We start from the raw sequence: 21801 nt of genomic DNA, 5'->3' as shown, positions 1-21801 counted from the left end.
AATTTTCTAAAAATGATACCTCGACCGCTGTATCAGGGTGGAGAGGTGGTAGGGACTCACGAAGGCAGGCCTGAGGGTAGGGCACAAGCTCTGCCCTGTGTAATTGGCATTCTTTTGTTTCATGGAACCCAGCCTGGAGAGCTGACTGGGACAGACCTTCCTAATTGATACCCTATTCTTGTGACAGTGGCGCGAAAGCAGGCTAAAGACGGTGGGGAGGTGAATGTCCTTCTGTTTCCTTACCTGGGCCCAGCCTGCTCTCAGGGGAGGTACTTTGTAGTAAGAGCAAGGGTTCATGGTTTTTTAAGAAATCGCCCCCGAGTCTCCTTGATGGCACGTCTGTGAGCAGGTTTGAGACCTGTGATGGAGGGAGGTGAGATGGTTTCTCCACATCTGCTCATTCACCCATCCAGCACACCGCATGTTCCTGCCTAAGTGACTGGCCCCCTGCCCCTCAACACTCCTCCATGGGGGTCAGGCAAGCACCGAAATCATCACCTGTGATGTTAGGGAAGTGGAAACACTGAGGAGGAGATGGCTGAGAAAAAGAGTGTCCCCAAAAGGGCCGTTTAGGCAGAGAAGTCATGAGGGGAGAGGTGTCCTGGGCAAAGGACATGTCACGTTCATAAAACCTGAGATGATCTGATTTGTCCAGAGCCCATGTGGTAGCAGCTGAGAGTGGGAAACAGAAACCATCCAAGAATGGGAGGCTCCGCCGGCCCAGAGAAGGAGTTTGGACTTGACTTTGGGGACTGAAGGGTGTGAAGCAGGAGAGAGATGTGATGAGCTGTGGCTCATTTTCCAACAGAGCTTTCTGGCGATGGTGTGACAGCGAAGCTGGAGGCAGAGCCTGGAGTAGGAAGAGCAGTGGCAGCCCTGCGGTCGTCTGGGCGGGAGAAGACAGAGGCTTGAGGAGAGGAGGAGAGGGCTTCAGGAAGGGGATCAGCGTGTGGGCCTCAGAGGGCCACTGCATCTGACAGTGACTTGTTGGTTAGAGCACTTTCCAGTGAGTTGTCTAGGCAGAAACCTAGTTTAAGTTGCTTGAGGAGAGTAGGAGGTGAGGCAGTGGAAATGGCTAGTTTGAATCCCCTCGTGGAGGCTTGGCTGTTAAAAGGAGGAGGTGAGAACGAGGAAAGGTAGGGGCGTGATTCACGAGGATTCAAGGATTCGGGGAGAGAGGGAAGATGGGTGGATGCTGGTACCCGGGAAGCGGGGGCTGGGTGGAGAGGAAGCCGGCTAGGAAGAGAAGTACTAGGAAGAGAAGTGCCTCTTCCCGTGAGGAGGGGAGGAGGGGTCCCCACTGTGGATGCGTATGAGCTTCTGGACGAAGAGCAGGAATTTGGGGCTTCCTGCTCGACAACCTTTCGCTGTGAGGGAGGAAATGAGGCGTCAGCGTAGAGGTGGCAGGCAGGGTTAGAAGCTGAAGGACGAGCGAGGACGGAGGGAAGGGCTGTCCCATAAACAGGGAAGAAAAATAGAGAACATAAATTTGTTGGCTGAGGTCAAAGACCATAAATTAAGACATAGATATTGTTGGGGCCAACTCTCAGCTTAGCTCTGGGTGCAGTGTCTTAATCCGTAGACGTGACTGTCACGGCGAAATTTGATTATTTGTTGGCAGTAATACTAAATTATACTAAGTTATCAGCAGGACTTAATTAAGGGAAGAGGAGTTGATTGGTGATCCTAGCTAGCCTCCCGGGTGTGGGAAAGGGCGGGTGTGGGAAAGGGCGGGCTTGGTCTTGGATTGTTTCGCTGAGCACACAGAGGGGTGTTTTGTAAAGGTGGAAACGTAAAGGCCTGGAACTGGCATTGGGGATGGCCGCCAGGTAGGGAGGAAGGAACCATCGCCACCTAGAGAGCTGTTAGGACAGCAGAGTCCTGGGGGCCCAGCCAGGCTTCTGTGACGCCACGGAGGGCCCCGAGGTGTCAGTGGCATGGTCGGTCGTTTGAGAGGTCAGCAGTGGTACAAGGCATCGGGGAGCCCACAGAGGGATGAAATGAGATAGCGAGTGAGTGACCAGGGAGGCAGTCGTTGGTGGCAGTGCCCCAGGAAGACAGGGACAAGAAGCCAAGATGGGGTAACTGGCTCTGAAGTCCTTACCAGTCATCTCCTGTGGGCTGCTGGGTTGGGGGCAGGCTTTGGCCCCAGGTGCTGTCCCAGGCCAGTAATGGAAGCACCTTGGTGGAAAGTTGTCCTGGGCCCCAGGCTGTCGGGGAAGAGGGGCCAAGTAAGGCCGGGCACTTGCTCTCCCCCCACCCCACTTATTCTATTTTATTTTAAATCAGGTTTAGTGTATTTTAACAGCTTTACTGAGATATAACTAATGCACCGTACAATTTACCCATTTAAAATATACAAGTCAATTGTTTTTAGTATATTCACAGAGTTGTGCAACCATCACCACTACAATCAATATTAGAACATTTTCGTCCCCTATAAAGAAGCCCATTAGCAGTCTCTCCCCCCTTTGCCCCCACAGCCCTAGGCAACTAATAACCTACTTCCTGTGTCTATAGATTTGCCTATTCTGGGCATTTCATGTAGATGGGACTTTCACTTTTTTGATGGTGACCACCAGCCAGCAGAGCAGGTCAGAGGGGCTAGAGCTCTGAGGGACAGTCCTGCCCAGATTAGGGCAGCGCTGGGATCCAGGCTCCTGGCTCAGTGCCCTCGTCACTTGACTTTGAGAAGAGAGTATAGATGCGTGTATGAAGCCACTCATACATGCTTTTATAAAGGGTTCCATTCACTGCATATTCCAGAGTTACCGATAGCCACAATCTAGATTTTTACAAACTACAAGACTCGCTTTCTTTATCCAATGCCTGTTTTAAATCTACTTTTGCAGGAAGGTTTTTGGAGATAAGTGCCTTCCACCTAACCCTGCCTTCCTGACTGTCCTTAAAACTCTGTTGTGAGGCAGGAGAGCATAATAGGAAGAGCCAGCCTGTCCTGGTTTGAACCACAGCTCTGCCCGTTCCCAGCTCTGTCCGTGGGCAAGTTACCTAGCCTTTCTGTCTTATCTTCCTTGTCTGTAAAATGTGAACAGGCATAGCGCCTAACTCATAGGAGTATTGTGAGGATTAAATGAGTTGATGCATCTAAAATGTGTAGAAAACTGCCTTGCAAACAATAAGCACTGTGGGCATTTGCTGTTAGTATTAGCTGAGAATCTCAGGTGTTATGAATTCCTGCTGGACTAATTATGTTTAGTTGATGGTGGGGGTGGAAGGAGGGGTGAGAACAGAGGCTCATCCTTGTCAGGAAATATTTATATACACAACCTTCCTCATTGACTCATGCCAGTCTGAACTAGTGAATATGCAGGATTATGGAGTCTTCTAGCCCAGGGGTCGGCAAACGGCGGCTCGCGAGCCACATGCGGCTCTTTGGGTACGTACATGTGGCTCTGAAGTAAAATTGAAAACAAAAATAAAACTATCATAGTTTCATTTATAAAATTTTTAAAGGGTATTATTCACATAATGGTGATTTCATTTGTTTTATGGCTCTCGAATGATTTTTAAATTGTTGTGAGGGACAGGATTGGCTCTTCCATCTCAGAAGTTTGCCGACCCCTCCCTGTTCTAGCAGAAGTTCAATTTCATTGTCAGGACAAGATGATCTTGATACCAGCAAGTGTACGTGTTGACTCAGATGGGGCTTCTCATCACAGACCTGCCCGTCTTGTTCGCTCTGCCCCAGTTCTGCCAGTCCTGGGTCCGTTGTGTTCCTGTCCTCCCATCATTGTCTGCTGACAGCCCTGCCAGGCCGACCCCTACATTCCCCATCCCTGGTGTTTCTAAACACAGGATGCTTGAAGACAAATATAAAATAGTGGATATATTAAAAAATGCTGAATTAGATATATTTTATTTTGTCTGCCCTACACAATTAATAACCCCCTTCAAGAAAAAGTTTTGTTTTCTTGAATTTCCTCCAGCACTTGGCATTGGGTATCCAATACTAGTTATACCAAATTGTATGTTGAGAGAAATCTGTTTGCTTACAAAATATTTGAGAACTATGTTCTCAACTGTGTTTAAGCATTTTCCTTATGGCACAGATTTTATTAATTTACCAAACAAAGCTCTTTTTAAATGACTAGTGCAAGGTTCACTTCCATCCCTGCCTGATCCAAATGTACCATCTAAATCAGCGGTTCTCAACCTGTGGGTCACGACCCCTTTGGGGGTGGAACGACCCTTTCACAGGGGTCGCCTAAGACCATCGGAAAACAAAAGGATACTTACATTATGATTCATAACAGTAGCAAAATTATAGTTATAGAGTAGCAACGAAAATAATTTTATGGTTGGGGGTCACCACAATATGAGGAACTGTATTAAGGGGTCGCGGCATTAGGAAGGTTGAACCACTGATCTAAATGAAGGGGAAGCCAGCTGGTGACCCATAACTGAGGAATGCGAGTGTGCAGTGGTGTTCGAGGATGACAGAGGAGGGAGCACCTTCCCACTGGCAGAGTTACCATCATCCTTGACAATTTCAGTGCTGGTTACAGTGACTCGGTTGTTTTCAACAAAGCAAGATGATGCCTTTTCACATTTTTTTTAGCTGAGCCATCCTGCCACCTGTTGGCAGCTCAGCAGCAACTCAGCTCCGGCCAGGACTCGAACCGCTGTTACTCAGAGCTCGCACTCTTGAGCGAGCTCTTAACCAACTGAGCCACTCGGCTGGCCTTGATGCCTTTTCACTTTTGAAGCCACCTCTAAAGATACTGCAAGGGGCTGGCCTTCAGAATTCTCAATGTATTGGAATCTCTAAATCTAAATTTAAATTTGGGGAAGGCAGAGATTAGCACTGCGTGGTTTAGTCACTAGGTACTTACCCAATGTGTGGCTGGAACCCAACTCTTAGTTCTTTGAGGGGCAGGAAAGAAACAGTAAGGCCTAATCCTTGAACCCAACAAGCTTAGTTTGTGATTATAAGACAATACACACAAACCAGCGATGAGCAGTATTAGGTAGTGTATGTGTAAGAGCTGAACTGGGAGGAATTCCAGGAAAGGCTTTAGAGCAGCGGTTCTCAACCTTTCACAGGGATCGCCTAAGACCATCGGAAAACATATTTTCGATGATCTTAGGAACCGAGACACCGCTCCTCTATCCGTCTCCAGGCCCACATGCAGATACGCCCACATACGAGTACCCAGCAACCCCTGTGAAAGGGTCGTTAGACCTCCAAAGGGTCGCGACCCACAGGTTGAGAACCGCTGCTTTAGAGAAAAGGACAGGTGAGCTGAGCCTGGATGGCAGTACTGAGATGAGCTGAGAGCAGGAGTGGGCTTTGCTGCTGCAGGAGTTTGGCCTGAGTGAGCAGGAGCTTGGCACTGGAGGTGGACGTGCCGTGCTCATGAAACTGAAGTCACTGACCTGAGGAAGGAGGCATCTTCTGATTTCTTCCGTGACTTGTAACTCTGCTCCTGTGACCTTGGCCTCCATCCTCATCCTTTTCTAACCTTTCCAGCATCTGCCAAACAGCATGTTCTTTCAAGCTCAGCACACGCCTATGGACCGTGTGGGAAACCAACCCACACGGCATGTTGAGAGCAGGTCGTGGCAGGATCTTACGTGTCCATGTCTGAATCTGGTTTTCCACGTCCACTTAAAGCCCAGGTCTGAGAGCTGAATCCAGCCTCATGAGGTCAACTTACAGTTGGACTCCATCCCTCTGCCTCAACTCTTGGTTTTCTTTTACCTCTTCATGAAGCACCTGGTTTTGTGGTTCCACAGGTCCCCAAAGGAACTGACCAGAATTGGGCTCAGAAGCTCTATGACCGGCACTCCAGCAGCCAGCACTTCCAGAAACCCCGCATGTCCAACACGGCCTTCATTGTTGTGCACTTCGCAGATAAGGTGGGTCTCCTCCCTGTGGCCTTTGGGGCTCCATTAGCCCCACCCTAGGTAGACTTGGGGTTTCTGGGCTGTGAGGGAGCTGTCCCGTTTGAATTCAAGCAGTCCGAACTCTCTTAGTAGGACCCCCTCCTACCCTTTCTTGCCTCTCCGCACCATCTATGTAATGTACCTACCTGTCAATATACAGCAGAACCCCAGTGGGTGGTCGTAGTTACCTAGGGGCATGCTTGACAAATATTTATTGAGGGTCTCTTCCCTGGGAATATAGCAGCTGTAACAGAGTCACAAATCTATCCTCCTGGAGCTTGAGAGAAAAAAAGAGTGAAAACAGAGTGGTGCTGTCTTTGGGGTGGCTCCTTTCACAGTAACTGGCAGATACTTAGACTTTTTTTACCTGCATTGCTGTTCTGTGTGCACTAGCCCAGTGCTTCTCAAATTTCAGTGTGCACGGAAGTCACCTGGGGTCTTGTTAAAATGCAGGTTCTATTGGGTCATCAGGAAAATTGTGACGTATTTTTCTATGTTTTTCAATGCAAAAATGCGTCATGACTTTCCCGACAACTCTATAATCCAGTAGGTCTGGGGGGTGGCTGACAAGAGGCATTCACAGCCCCCAAAGGAAGCCATCTATTAACGGGAACTCCTTTTGAAAACGGTATGTTTTTCCACAAAATGAATACCCAATTCCCGCTGTGTGAATCCCGACCACATCTTGGGTTTGCATTTTAAGTAGGAACATCTGTGGGTTTCCCATTTACTCACACCTATTTTCAGAAAACAGTGTGGATGCGCTGAAACAGCTGCGGAAGGAAACTGGTCCAGCTGCAGCGCTAACTACTGTTTGTTTCCCATCATGGCCCCAGGTGGAGTACCTTTCCGATGGTTTTCTGGAGAAGAACAGAGACACGGTGTACGAAGAGCAGATCAACATCCTGAAGGCCAGCAAGGTAAAGAGCGTGAGCCGCAGGGAACTAGAGCAAGAATGCCCACAGCCAGAGCCTTTAGTTTCTAGTGCATTTAATTTCCGTTCAGCGGTCTGCACAGCCTCCATATAGGCAAACACTTAATAAATAGGATAGAAGGTAGGGTTTAAGGGACACTTACATCTACTGTCTTGGAATGTTCCTGTCTGTTATCTCAGGAATTTATTTTCTTCTCATGACCATAACAAAAAGATAGCAAATATTGCATCCATTGTACAGGTCGAGGAACCAAGGTACCGATTCACATCAACAAATATTTATTAAGCACCTATCTGCTGAGACACTGCCCTAAACACACCCAGCCCACGTCAGTATGAAGATGAATAAGACAGATTCTTCCCTGCAGTTGCGTACATTCCAGTGGGCAGTGAGTGGGAAGCTACACACACGCGCACACACACACACACACACACACACACACACACACACACACACAGTAACTGGGAAAAGACAGGAGGCATGGGAGAGGGCCCTGCAGCCAGGGAGAAGCGTGGGCACCGCCATTGTGGAAGGCCGAGGCACTACTGCAGATGCTGCCTGGCCTGAGCCCTTCAGAGGAGACCCAGAAGAGGACTCGCCAGGGCTGAGGAGGCTTTCTCTCCGACCACATGATGCTGAACTTGCTGCAGGGGCCTGATAACGCTAGAAATGGCAGATTAATTTCTCTTTGTGATAAGCTTTAGATGAGTGCAGTAGGGCGAGATAATGGAATGGAAAAAATACACCCAACAAAAGGGACCTGAGGACATAAAGGCAAGTAAACCCCATTACATCATGTGGCCCCAAGGCAGGGGGTTCCAGAGGGATTGGAGTCAGCACCAGCATGTGGGTAGCCCAGGACAGACCCTCACCCCCACCCCCCTTCCGGAGCCCATTGTCATCTCTGGGTATCTGGAAGACAGGAAATTAGTCGTCTCAGAGACAAATGGGCTTTGGGGAAATGTGAATATCACTTTGGAGTTCCAACACAAGTTTAACCTCTCAAACTGCTGAGTCTCCACGCTCTAGTCCGTGGTGGTTATTATGACTTACTTCATCTTTCCCAAGGGTGGTGGTGGGACAGGAGAGGAGCTATGAGCCGTGGGGAAAGCAGAGATGTGGATGGTTTGAGCACTCGGCGCACTTTTCCTCGTTGTGTGTTGCTTAGAGGCCTGTGACCTCCTGTCAGACTGACAGTGGCCTTGGAGGGCTGAGAAACTTGAAACTTGATTGTCTTGTTACAAGTTTCTCCTTTCAGGTGGGAGCACAAATGAGTCATGGGGAGAGAGAATTGGGTTACTTTCCATTAAATAGTGGAGTTTGGTTTGCCATTGTATTGATTTTGTCGTGAGTGTGTCTCAGGGTTCCCAGAATCTAAAAAGGAATCTCTTACACGCTCTCTCTGACAGATCATCTTTTATTAATAACTGAGGTTTTATCCCCTCATTTTCAATTCTATTGATATTTTTGACATGTTGTGATAACAAATACATATAGTTAACCTATGGAACTTACGATCTTGTGAAAAAGATGTAACGGTTTAGTTACTAATGTTGGTAATGCTGTGACGGTCAAGAAGAAGGTGCTATGGGAAAGAATACTAGGGGTTTGTTGGGAGTCTCCAAGTTCAATCATTTGCTAGGACTCACAGCACGCAACGTACAGTCGTATGCATGCTATGATTTATTACCGTCAAAGGTTACACAGCAAATCAGCGAAGGGAAAGTGTGCATGGGATACAGTCAGGGGAGAGCAGGCACAGCTTCCACGCGTCTTCTCCCAGTGGTGTCGTGCAGAATGTGCCTGCCTCCCACGGCAGCAAGCTGTGACACGTGATGCATGTGAAATGTCTTCCAAGGCAGGTCACGGGACCCAGGCATTCAGGGTGTTTATTGGGAGTCAGGTGTGTAGGCACCCTCTGCCTGGCATGTATGTACCCAGATTCCACACTCCCACAAGGAAAGCAGGTGTTAGGCATAAACCATATCGTTTGCAAAAAAAAAACAGTTTAGGCACAGGGAGCCATTATTAGGGATTGGTGAAAACCCTCCGGAAACCCACGTTCCCAGACACCAGCCAAGGGTCAGCCTTTCTAAGGAGAGCAGCCTCAGGCCTGCTCTTATCAACTCTTTTCTATAGGCGGGTATCATTTTAGATTGGGGGTACTGGATTTTTTTTAGTTAGAAATTAAATACAGGCTCATAAAGCATTCTCGCATAAAAATGAGTAAAAGCGTGCCCTCCCACTCATTGAGCCACCTTTTCACGAATTCCCATTCTGCATCTATAAGCATATCGATACATCTTTTTAAGATTGAAGTGAATCGCATTATACACATCCCTCTAATTTTTCTACATGAGGATATATCTACTTCTTTAAAGAGCTGCTGGTCTTTTCAAATTCAAGTAATGCTGCCATAAATGCCCTCTACATATAGTTTTGCTTCCTTGTACAATTCTATGCATCAGGTAAATTTTTAGAAGTGAAATTGATGGTTCCGGGAATATGCACTTAAAGTTTATAGGTATTGCTATATTGAGTGTAAAACAGGTCTGTGATCTGCCCTTCAACGGTAACCGACTCCCTTGTCTTCCCTACCCACCTGCCACAGCTCGGGCTCTCCCCCTTCACCGAGGGATATTTCTAAAGAACCAATGACCTTGTTGCCAAGTGTCCCCCTCCACCCACCCCCATCCCAGCAAACCCTGAGGTGCTGTGAGGCGGGCCAGCAACACTCAGATTAACCTAGAGGGACTCTGGGCTTGCTAGGTCCTAGCAGGCGGAGGGCCAGCTCTCCCCTTGGACCATTCCAGCCCATTTCAGACATCCCAGAAAACACAAAGCAGAGGTGGACATTAGGTCACAGTAACCCTACTGATGGCCTCTCTGCAGCTATAATACAAAGCAGAGTGATGTGAAGTGTGCTGTAAATCATTTGGACAGATGGATGTTTCTGGCAGCATCTGTCATTGTCGCACTTTGAAAGCTCATTGATTGCTGAGCCTCTGTTTTCTTTACAATGTTTAGTTTTCACAGCAATCCTCCAAGGCTTATGTTCCTCACTCCATGTTAAAGAGAAAAATAAAGTCCTAGAAAGATACAAGGCCCGACGGCATGGAGTTCGTGCCCAATTTTTTCTTTATTGGTTTTCATCTCACTAAGAGATAAATCTCAAATCCTGTATGTAAATTCATAGTTTTACTTACAGCGTTTTTATTTTATAGGAGATCTAGTAGCTTTTATTCTTTTGTGTGGCATCCCTGGTAAGAAATTAACAAGCCGCTGTGCATAACTAAGCAGTGTGGGATAGAAGACTCCCATGTACCTTAGCAGCCAAAGGGATGTTTGAAGAACTCCCACCAAGAGCAGGGAAATAAAAGAGTGTTAATGAGACTGTAATTAGTGAAGCCTGTTTCCCTGCTTAAGAGGTCAGAATGTAGCTAATTGCTTTCCCAGCCATTGGAGCTATAAATAGAGATTTAAGTAAAGAAATGCCTCCTTAAAACATGACTTCGTTATTCACAGACTGATTTATTTTAGACACTCAAGGATGGAGGCTTTTTCCTCCCAGCTTTTGTTTGCTTTAAAAAGCAATATTTTATCAGTCTGGAAAATAAAATCTGAAAAGGAGAATACATTTCCTCTGAAGATTTCCTATTCTAGGGTGGCACTGAGTGTAGGTCAGAGGGATCTCGGCAGTGGGTCGAGTTTATGCCATTAACTTGCAGGCAGCAAGGACCATCCTGGGCACACAGTCCTGATGTCATCTCTCCACTCATCCCAGCAGAAGGGATATTGAGACCAATATGGTCCAGAGGCCAGATTGGCCCAGAGCTGCCTACCCTGCTTGAGTCCAAGAGTCACATTGGAGTAGCTCAGACAAGGCCCACATGTGCTGTCTTCCCCATCTCCTTTATCTGCAGCTTGACTTCAACTCATCAAGGAATGACAGCGTGACTGGTTTATTCCTTACAGGTGACACCCACATTCCATTTTGAACAAGTATGTTTGCTTTTTAAAAAAATATGTTGATCATTTTCTATTTTTATGCTTAATATAACATATTTATTGAGATATCAACACACTAGAAACCACTTGCTTTTAAAGGTATTTGGTTTAATTTCACTTCCTATTTAAAATTAGTGTGTGCTAGTAGTTGAAAAGCTTCTACCAATATTTAGAATAAACCCTATAGAAAAAGTTTTTAGTAAATAAAACAATTTCATGATCCTCTTTCCAATACGGGAAAATGAAATGCTGAGACTTTTTCTCCAGAGCATATTTAAAACCCTTTTAAGCAAAAATACCTCTTAAAAGTTGGAGAGTTTTTTCCCGAACGGGTAGTACTGACCATGTAAAAGAATTGATTGAAAAGAGAATGTATTTTTTATTATGCTTAGAGTTTTTAAAGATGAGATTCTGTGTGAGAGATCCCAATCAAACGGTTATTATAGCGTGTCTTATTTTAGTTTCTCATGTCTGTTTTAATGGAAATATGGTTTATGTTCTTATAAACAGAAGTGAATAGGTGTGATTTCCAAGGTAACAACAGCTACATCTATTCGCTGTAATTGACATTTTTCTTAAACTGTCAAATGGTCTTTAGAAAGCATTTTCATACTTGTAATCCCTTTTCAAATAAATTTGCCTCAGGCTTTTGAAATCTGTGTATAAACTTGACTAGCAGAGAATACCAAAGCCAGTATCTATGGGCATTCACATAAGTGACAGTGTTAAGGAAGTACTAGGTTTTTTGAAGGCATTATCTGAGTATTTCCAAGATGGAAGGGAGGAAATTTTTGAAAAGGCCCAGCTGGATGTTGTTTCTTATGGCTGCCCTAAGGTAAATTATGATAGTTCCATTACTGGTTAGTCAGCTTATAAACAGACGTTGCAATAGCTCTCTAAAAGCCTAAGTGGAGTTCGTCACTTAAAGAAAAAACAGCTTTCTACCCCCTCACTCAGAAGTGTGTTCTTTGCATGAATCCTTAGTCAAGCAAGAGCTTGGTAACAACTTTTCATTGAGACTTGAGGTTTATTTATAGTTGGGCCCCTCCTGGGACAAGAAGGTGCCTGTCTGGCCCAGCCCATTATCCAGGTGGGTGGATGGGGGTGTGGTGCAGGAATCAATATTTCTTGCCTGATCTTTTATTTACTGTTGCCTACAGCTCAAGGTTGAACAGGGTACCTCTTGGTCTTTCAGTTCTGTGGTCAAACTAGGTGTCTCTGTGTGTTCACTTCATTTATAAAACAAATTCTGAATAGAACGTGAAGCCAACCGCTCCTTCCCAGAGTTAATGTCCCAACAAACGCCTCTCCTCCATCCCAGAGACCCTACGTCTTCCAGGTGCAGTCTCAGTAGCAGGGACCTGCAATGAAACATAGCTTTTAAACTATTGGCCTATCGGAAAAGTCATGATGCATTTTTGCAATGAAAAAACAGAAAAAATACGTCACAACTTTTCCAACAACCCAGTACAGTACAGATTCTCCAGACTAAACCTGGTTGTGTTTGTCCCCAAATTATACCACAGTTAGTCTATAGCCAGCATAGGTTAAAATCTGCCTGGAAAAGTTTTCATTTTCTGCTCTTAAGTTATAAATCTTACGTTACACACACACACACACACATGCACACACACCCCTCCCCCCCTTCTCTGAACCAAGAAAAGTGTGTGTGGGGGGGAATACAGTCAATAATATAATAACTGCATGGTATCAGATGGGTACTAGATTTACCGGGGTGATCACTTCATAAGTTATATAATTGTCTAATTACTATATTGTACACCTGAAACTAATATATTATTGTATGTCAACAGTAATTGAAAAATAAAAAGTATTTAAAAATTAAAAAAAAGAAAAAAGGGGGGCTTAAATTTTAAAGTACTCTTATTTGTTGACTCCGATTTCAGAGTTCCTCATGTGGCTTTGATACATGCTCCTGACCATAGAACTTCACAGGTTTTTCACAGAAAAAGCAACTATTAATGATTTCTGTAAATTAGACCCCTCAAATAGTGTAATCATGCAGTTGGTAACTTCCCCCCATGACTCAAACATTTGGAAATCCGCTTCAGAAAGTATTTGGATTGTAATATTTTAATCCAAATTGTTTGAACATGACAAACTGAATCACAGTGATGTCTTTAAACTATGAACCTGTCTTCAGCCTCCCACTATTTCCCTGTGGAAATGTCTTAGTGCCAGCCTGCCTGGGCACTTGACCCTTTCTTACAGGTGCCTTAGCTCTCTGGCACCAGTCCACAGAGTCCCCTGTGCCTGGGCTGTCCCCTCCCCCATGTCCCCCAGTTCCTTCTGACTCTGCCACTCCCCATGTTCTCAGTTAATACGTGCAATGGTGGCTTTCTGACAGCGAGGACCTACGAGTCTTTAAACAAGGAATTACTGGGTAAGCTTTGTATTTAGAGAAAACTCTGGCTGCTGGGTAGAATATGTCTAGATGAAGGTGTGCTGGAGGTAGGCGCTCAAGTTTTAGGTGACTATATTGATCCAGGAGAGCTCCTAGCTAGAGCCGAACTACTAGGGCAGCAGCGCTCTGGTTGATTAAGAAAGGACTGTTGAGACTTCACCATGGACAGAGCCTGGTAATTGATTGGGATAAGAAGTAGTCTAACTGAAATTTGCAAAGACAGCAGGTGAGTGAGGTTTGGGTGGTGTCAAATTTGGAGTTTCCAGTGGAATCCTCAGAGGGAGGAAGGCACTGAGCAGAGAGCTGAAACTGGGGGCCGTGGTAGGGGAAGAAGACCAAGCTTGGAGACGCAGGCTTGAAGGTGGTCGCTGAAGCCATAGGCATGAAAGAGACCATCCAGGGAATGAATGTGAGAGAGAAAAGATAAATGGTGAGGATGCGGTTCTGGGAAACAGCACCATGAAGGAGAGGCATGCAGGAAGATGGGCCAGGGCGAGGTTCTGGAAAAGCAAAGCAAGGACAGTAGGGAGGGGGTTGGAGGAAGGTGCTGCTGCTGAGTCTCAGAGAAGAGGTCTTCCAAGAGAGGACACATGGGTCAGGGTATCAGGCCTTCAGAGATGTCCAACAGGACGAAGAATGAAACTGCACCACTGCCAACCACTGGGTTTGGCAAGTAGGGTCCCCCAAAGTTGCTCTCAAGATTAGCTCAAGGAGTATGGGGGGCGGGGGAGGCCAGAGAGTGTTTGATGGGGGCAGGTCTGAGAAGGGACGACAAGGAAAGGTGGTGTCTGTGGACGCCTTGCCCAAGATGGCCAGGGGTAAAGGGAGAGGAGAAACACCTGAACGGGGAGGGTTTTAAGCATAAAAGATACTTGAACGCGGTTATGTGTTTAGGGGAAGGAGGCAGTGAATGGGGAGAGATTACGGAGAGGAAAAAACAGTTGTTCGGGTCAGGGAGTGATTTAAAGGATCATCTAATTCAATTCCCCTCACTTTTACACATGAGAAAATTAAAATCTAGTAAGGTTAAGAGGTTTGCCACGGGTCGTGCAGCTAATTAAGTGGCAGAGTCACATCTAAAAGTCAGGTCCCTTGCCCCCTGCCCTGTGCCCTGTCTGATAGTTCACCTTGCCTCCTAGAGACCCATTAGGTTAGAAGCTCTCCTCGCCTCTCCACTCCTCTGGGCACCTACGGTGCTTCACGCACAGGGACTACAGCTTCATATGCTGCAGCCAGAGGAATCTTTTCCAAGACATGGCTGGTCTTAGCTCCTCTCCATAGTACATTGTTGCGTGGTCTCTGGAGCTGAGCTGTCTGGATGCAAGTCCTGGCTTTGCCACTTGCTAACTCTGTGATCCTGGGCCCTACGCCTCAGTTTCCCTGCCTGCGAAATAGATGTACTGGTACTTACATTGGGAGGATCAAATGAGTTCATATGTGCCTGGCACATTCTAACTGCTCATTACACGTTAGCTCCCATTATGTAAAACAAACAGAACAAACTCTTCATGTTGCTCTGAGGATACAGACCGAAATCCTCACCCAAGGCCTTGCCTGAGTGAGCTGGCCCTTCTCGGTCCCCCCTCGCTGTGAATACTGTAGCCGCACTGGCGTTATATTAGTTCCTTGAATGTGCAGTTACTTCTGCCGCATAAATTGCTTTCTTCCTTCACCTCAACTCACCCACCAGCTCAGACACCCCTTCATCCGAGAATCCGTTCCTGGTTTCCCCTGCCCTGGACCCCTGATTGGTCACCCTGTTATTGTTATAACAGATTTTCCATTGTTTATTTCCTTTAGGACACTCATTTTCTTGTCATTATGTTTTTAACTGTGGGGTTCATTGATCAGAGTTCACCTACTGAGCTAGACCATAAACCTTATGATATGTAAGAAGCTACACTTGTTTTTGTTCATTTTTGTGTTCCTAACCCGTAACACAGTATTTGTCACGTAGTTGGCAGTCAGTAAGCATTGGTGAATGAATGAATGAACCCATCCATCTAGCCTTGACATTCAGTGAGCTAATACTTACTTTCTCTTCTTTGAAAGCACGTGGAGTCCAGTACTAATAAAAGTATCATTTTTATGATGTTGGCACATGCAAATTTTTGCCACCGATTTAAAAAATCATATCTGAGTCTTCTTTATTCCTCTGCCAGCCTAATTACCTTCCCTTCTAAGGAGAAAATATTTATGACTTTGAAGTACCATGCATGAAAGGAAAAGGACCCATTGCAAAGATGCTGAGAATAGGAGCAAAATTGTTACCTGTTGGCAGCTGAAACAGGGAGACATCCTTAATGATTTCATTAGGGTGACCCTCCAAGTCTGATAACAAGGCCCCAGGCTGGGGATGCAGGTAGTGCTTTACTCAGGAATTCGGGAGCCTTTACTAGTGGTAATTGTAGTTTCGTCAGCCTATTCCAGCCCCAGAGTAGCCAGCAGTGAGGATGGATGTGGAGCTGCTTACCAGAGACGGTCATTGGCCTTAAGGTCGTTAGTTGGTACTTTTAGACTGAACCTATTGTAAAACTCAGGCCATGGAGTAGAAGAATCATGCATATTCTATCTGCATGTAGATCACTGCAGTAAAATTGAAAGATGCTGCCGATGGCCGGTTGTGTCTGTGAAAATGAAGAGTGGAACTTTCTAGCTCATGTGTGCATGTATGCACATGCACGCGGAATTGTTTGACTTCTTTGTAATCCATACAGCTAGCTAATGTGTGGTGGAGAACAAAATACTTGTGTATAATTAATTTTGACTTTAAAATTGGACTCCTAAAACATGTAAACTGAAAATACCTATGAATGAAGTAGGAGGAAGTAATTTGTATCTTCTTTTTCGTTTAAAATACTTGATATAGAAGATACAGTCATAATTGTAACCAGCACTGATGCTGGTTTTGCGCATCAGCCATCACACCCTTGTACGTGTGAGTGAGTACACTCACTCTACTCCTCTGTGATTGTGAAGTATTTCTGCACAGGTCGGGTCTCCAGCTTTGGTGAAAATGTGTGCTTTGATCTACGAAATTTATACATGTTACCTAATATGCAAAGAATATCAGAGGTCCTCACACTGAGGGATGCTCAGTGAGCAAGGCCTCTGTGTCTCCCCAGTTTCGCATGGGAAATTCCTTTACATTATTGCCAATGGTACTAGGTGTGTTCCAGGGGAGGTCAAATGTCAAAAAGCCCCAAGGGGAAGGGGGAAGGTCACCACATGTTTTATACCCTCAGTCACATCCCCGCAACTCAAGCATATTACCTAATAAGGTTGCAGAAACTGCCTTTGAATGAATGAAGTCACCCAGATCTAATGAAATCACCCAGATCCTGGAACAGTTCTGTGCCACCAGTGCCATCTTGCTCCTTTGTCCAGACAGTGCAATGTACTAATGTCGAGACATCACACGCTTGCAGTTACAGCAAGGCTCTGTACTGTCAGTCATGTCTGGTTGCAGGAGGGGATGAGCAGGACCTCCCATGGGTGCTGATGTGACAAGGCCCATATGTGTCGCCTGGTATTGACGCCATTCTAGGACTGCTTGAAGACCCCTGAAATACTCACCCGAAGCGCTGATGCCATTGAATTATTTTGTGTATTGTGGACCTATCCTTTATCTGATTCTTCTACTTCCCGAGCTATTAGCTTGATGCTCAGTAAATACTCAGTTAAACTGGGACTGAGCTTGTGACAGGTCTGGGACATTATATGCAGGACAAGATCAGAGCACCAGCTCTCACTTCCTTTTATAACCTGTAGCCTTATGTGAAGATGGTGTTGAGCCTTAAGCTTTCCTTAGCCTACATTTCCTGCTATGAATTTCAGAGGATGTTGTCAGTTGGAGGAATGCTGCATGGGGTGTCCTTTTATGTAATTAATCTTAATGTTTTCATGATGACAAGGACCCTGTTCCTGCCACCACCAGATCTGGGAAGGGATCACCTTCAGGGATCAACGCTGGCTCCCCGGAAAGCCCCCAATAAGGAGGGTGCTGTACAGATGCCGCGGAGACTAGGTCTGAAAGCTGTTTGTATTCCCCTCCCTTGATACTGCTCATGTGAATGACCAGGGTGCCTCTGTATGTTGAAACAAGCTCTGACCTGGGCATCCAGGGGCCAGGGTTCTAGCCATGGCTCAGCCATTAACTAACAGCCCTGTGAGAGCCAGTGCTGGCTGCCATGCCTGGTGCCGGAGTAATGGAGGTTGAAGCAGGGTTCTGGTAGGTCCCATCTTCCTGAGCCCCTCTGTCCTTACCTGCCACCTCGAGTTGGTCTTTATGGTTTTCCCAGGTCTAAAATTCTATGGTTCTAAGTTTCCTGTTCAGCTCAAAAATATAACCTCCTCAGGGATCTGTACTTTTGCGGTATAGAGAGATTTTTGTCTACATACACCCTAATAAAAGTAATAAAACTAGATCATGTTTGAGTGCTCATATGCTGGGCGCTCTCCTGTATGCTTACATGAACTGTCTCCTTTAACCTCCTGCTCGACTCTCATCCTCCATTGAGAGGGAGGCTAGGAGGCCGTAGGCTCAGCCAGCAGGGGGGTCAGGGCCTAGCACAGACCTCAGCTGGTACCAAGGTGGCACAGGCTGAGCTGGGGGAGACAGACGTATGTGGATGGAGTGATCTGGAAAAGGGTCGTGGCGGATGCAGGCACGCCTCTGGGGATGAACAGAGAGAAGTGGGTGGGGTGTTTCAGGTAATAACACCATGAGCACAGGTGTGGAGGCGGGAATCACAGGTGTGGTTTATGGGGCAGCCAGGTGACCAGCGTGATTGTTTTATCTGAGAGGGAGAGAGCGGGATCAGATTTGTGGAGCCTTCGGAGGTAGACCAGAGCCTTCAGACATGGAGGTAGGAGATGTGAAGACCCTGATGTCAGTGGGGGTTAAAGGGAGAAAGGTGCCAGGGGCAGGGGTTAGAAGGAGCAGAGCCTCGAGTCTGAGGCTCTAACGTTTGAGCCTGTTTGCTGATGGGGTTGGAAGTGGCTCAGGGTTAATGAATGGAGCCTGTGTGTTCCCTTTATTCCCTCTCCCACTGGCGGGTGTGTGGCAGAGGCCTCACAACACAGCCTGGCGTTGACTTCCCCAAGGGATGCTGGCACAGGACTGAGTGTCTTGAGGGCTGGGACTCATTGTATCACCAGCACCTGTGTGTGCAGCCTGATCTTCACCCTGGTCACACACACAAGTCATCTTTAGTCTCATAACAACCCCAGAAATAGCAGGTCCATTCCCGTCCCCATTATAGCGGTGAAGAAATTATGACTCAGGGCTAAGTTAAATAACTTTATACGATCCCGTAATAAGTGTGGAAAACATTAGTACAGCATAGTTCTATCACAACATAGCCACCTTCTACCACACCACAAAGGAAGCTTTGCCCATCTTCATAAGTGAAGGTTAAATAAGATTGTCTGGGAAAGTTACTTTTGTCCTTCTGTTCTTTAAATTGAGATATAGGCTGCTACCCTCTCTTGGAACAGCCTGCTCTACATCTCAAAGTGTACTTGCTTTTACTAATAAACTTCTGTTCATGCTGAAAATAAAATTGAGATATAATTCTTATACCAAAAATTCGCCCTTTTAAAGCATACAATTCAGTAATTTCAGTAAATTAACCAAGTTGCACAACTGTCACCACTTTAAATTCTAGAATATTTTCATTACTCAGAAAAGAAACTACCCATTAGCAGTCACTCCACTTTTTTCCTCCCCCAGTCCCTGGCAACTACTAAACTACTTTCTGTTCCCTGGATATTTTATATAAATGGAGTCACACACTGTCATCTTTTGTGACTGGCTTCTTTTACTTGGCATGTGTCCAAGGTGCCCCCATGTTGTAGTACGTGTCAGGACTTCACTCCTTTATATAGTTGCATGATATTCCATTGTATGGACATACCACATTCTGTGTATCCATTTCTCAGTGGATGGACACTTGGGTTGTTTCCACTTTGTGGCTGTTATGGGCATTGGCGTGCATGTTTTGACATGTGCTTTCAGTTCTCTAGATTATGTATTGGAAAGCTACTTTGAAAGAGCTTAAGTATCAAAGTCCAAATGGTCTTGTTTCCAGTATTCTCCCTGTGCTTGTTTCTAGTTCCCACTGGTGGCTGACTTGTTTCATGATGACAAGGAGCCTGTTCCCACCCCCACTGCATCTGGAAAGGGCTCATCTTCTAAGATCAACATTCGCTCTGCCAGACCCCAACTGAAAGCCTCTAACAAGGAGCACAAGAAAACCGTGGGCCACCAGGTGAGTCCTGGGGCTCATGGAAGACCGATGTGGGCCATGGCACGTGTGCAGGGCTGGCCTCTGTAGGTGAAGGATGGCTGCAGAGGTAGGGGCCACGGTGGCCTCAGCACTCACGGCCCTGGCCACCCAGCTCAGCCTTTCTGTGCTGTTTGAAGAAGGAAACTGTGAAACGTTTTTTAGGGGGAACTGACGGGAGAGAGAAAGGGGTTGACTATAGCCCCAGACAGTGCATTTCATCCCCATGGTGGGACCACGTTACAGCATCATAGATGCCTAGCGGGAGGGGCAAGAGGGTCTAGAATTCTACAGTCTGGGGAAGAGGATTAAATAAGCCTGGGGACCAGAAAACTGACGATCTCTCTGTTGTGGGGTTTTTGTGGGATGTTATGTCCAGTGTCTCCCAAGAAAAGAGATGAGAGTGCCTGCCAAGCTCCTGGCAACCACTAACCTCTCTCTCTCGGTTAATTTGCCTCTTACATTTTGTGTAAATGCAGTCACTTCCAGGAAGCCTGGGCTCGACGTCCAGGCTCCAGGGCCTCGAGTTTAGAAGGAGCAGGCTTCCAGGCACAGTGGTCATCTCTCGTAGCACTCCTTGCCTTTCATCTCCTTTGCTCCACAACACCGAGTTAGACACATTCAAGGGTGGTCTGTCCCCATTTGGTGTGAGGACCCCCTGAGGCCAAAATGCAGGAAGGACTTGATTTTGGTCATCAAGCAAGGCAGGAGGGTCAGAGCTAGACTCGGACCCCAGGTCTCTGCATTTCTTCCTGCCCTTCTGAATTAACAGTAATAATCAAAACGATAGTAGGAAGAACTGTTACCGCCAGTCTCTGGGCATTTCTTTGTGTTTGTTATACATCCACAAAATATTAAAGATAAATGAATAACCAGGCACTGCCTTTTGTTTCCCCAGTTCCGAACCTCCCTTCACCTGCTCATGGAGACCTTGAACGCCACCACGCCGCACTATGTCCGATGTGTCAAGCCCAACGACGAGAAGCTCCCCTTCCAGTAAGTGTGGGCAGGTGTTGGCCCGGCTCCTGGTGGCTGGAGTCAGGCCCGGCCAGCCTGGCCTCTTCGTGCCTCCTGAGGAGGAGGCGGTCAGGGGAAACAGGCAGGCACAGCCTCGAGTGGTCTTCAGCAGGGTGAATAGCTGACCTTACACTCCCCAAATGGTTTATATGCTGAGTACAGGCCCACAGACATTTACCAAGGTCTCCTGTCTTCTGCCTGGGAGGTTCAAGGGGTTGAGAAGATAACATTTCCCCCATCTCATGTTGCTTACAGGGGTGTTGAGGAAAGCACACCCTCAAATCTAATGGGGAACCGTGTAAAAATTTGCCACTAAATGCAGACATGTGTGCATCTCAGAGCAAATGTTCAATTGAGACACAGGAAAATCTCTGGAGTGGTCAGGGAAGGCTTCCTGCATTGAGGAAACTTGACCTCAGATGACATGTTGAGTGATATAATTCACCCAGATGGTTGTGTCCCTCACGTCCCTTCCACCGCTGAGCTTCCAGAGTCACCTGCACTTGCTCACTTTCCCTCACTCCTCAGCCTACTGTGGTCCAAATTCTGCCTCTACCCAACCCTGGAAATTTTCTCCCAGTTCTGTCCTTACTCACATGATTGATTCCACCCAAATCTCTAGCAGTGATGCTTAAATATTTTTGTCTGTCTCTGGTTTCTGCCAAATTCCAGGCCGTTATTTCTGCTGGGTTCCTGCAGCTTCATGGGCCACCTCCCAGTCAACCTGTCCGAAACCGGACTCCTCATCCTCTCTCCCCCAAAGGTGGCCCCTTTATCAGGTCTCTGTTAGAGTAAAAGTCATAGCCATTTCTTGACACCTCGTCCACGCACCAAACTGGAAACCCAGAGTCATTCTCAGGGACTCTACTTGACAATTGCTCACATTGGTCTGTTTTCTCTTCCTTCTGTTATTAGCTTCTTTTAGACTCACTTTGTTTCTTGCTGGCAATACTGCCCTAAGCCTTTAGAATGACCTCTCACCTCTGCAGCCTCTTCTCCCAGGATTCGGAGCCCCCACACATGCTATTCCCTCTGGCCAGGAGACATCGTTTAAAAAAATTTAAGCACTTTCCCTTTCCTCTCATCTTTCTGATTTCCTTTTTGGTCCGAGCATGTCTTTCTGTGAAATAATTTATTTTGGCAACTCTGACTCTCAGAATGAATATCCGAACTGCCTTCTGCTGTTCCTATCATTTGATGAAGCTTGACTTGCACTCGGATG

At 46.4% G+C, this 21801-nt stretch overlaps 1 protein-coding gene across 1 annotated transcript in view; it reads left to right on the top strand.

Annotated features, from left to right (window-relative positions):
* MYO5B (myosin VB) overlaps positions 1-21801 on the top strand; it is a gene marked incomplete at its 5' end in the record, with an annotated part of 222481 nt that overhangs the window by 98410 nt on the left and 102270 nt on the right. Inside the window, 4 exons of the mRNA XM_019633054.1 lie at positions 5758-5880; positions 6744-6827; positions 19392-19547; positions 20461-20558. Of these exons, the coding sequence (XP_019488599.1) occupies positions 5758-5880; positions 6744-6827; positions 19392-19547; positions 20461-20558 (461 nt within the window). The remainder of the gene's footprint in view (positions 1-5757; positions 5881-6743; positions 6828-19391; positions 19548-20460; positions 20559-21801) is intronic.

The sequence above is a fragment of the Hipposideros armiger genome, unplaced genomic scaffold (assembly GCF_001890085.2).
Source record: "Hipposideros armiger isolate ML-2016 unplaced genomic scaffold, ASM189008v1 scaffold_1234, whole genome shotgun sequence".
In the NCBI taxonomy this organism is placed as follows: domain Eukaryota; kingdom Metazoa; phylum Chordata; class Mammalia; order Chiroptera; family Hipposideridae; genus Hipposideros; species Hipposideros armiger.
This window is presented reverse-complemented; position numbering and strand designations above follow the sequence as displayed.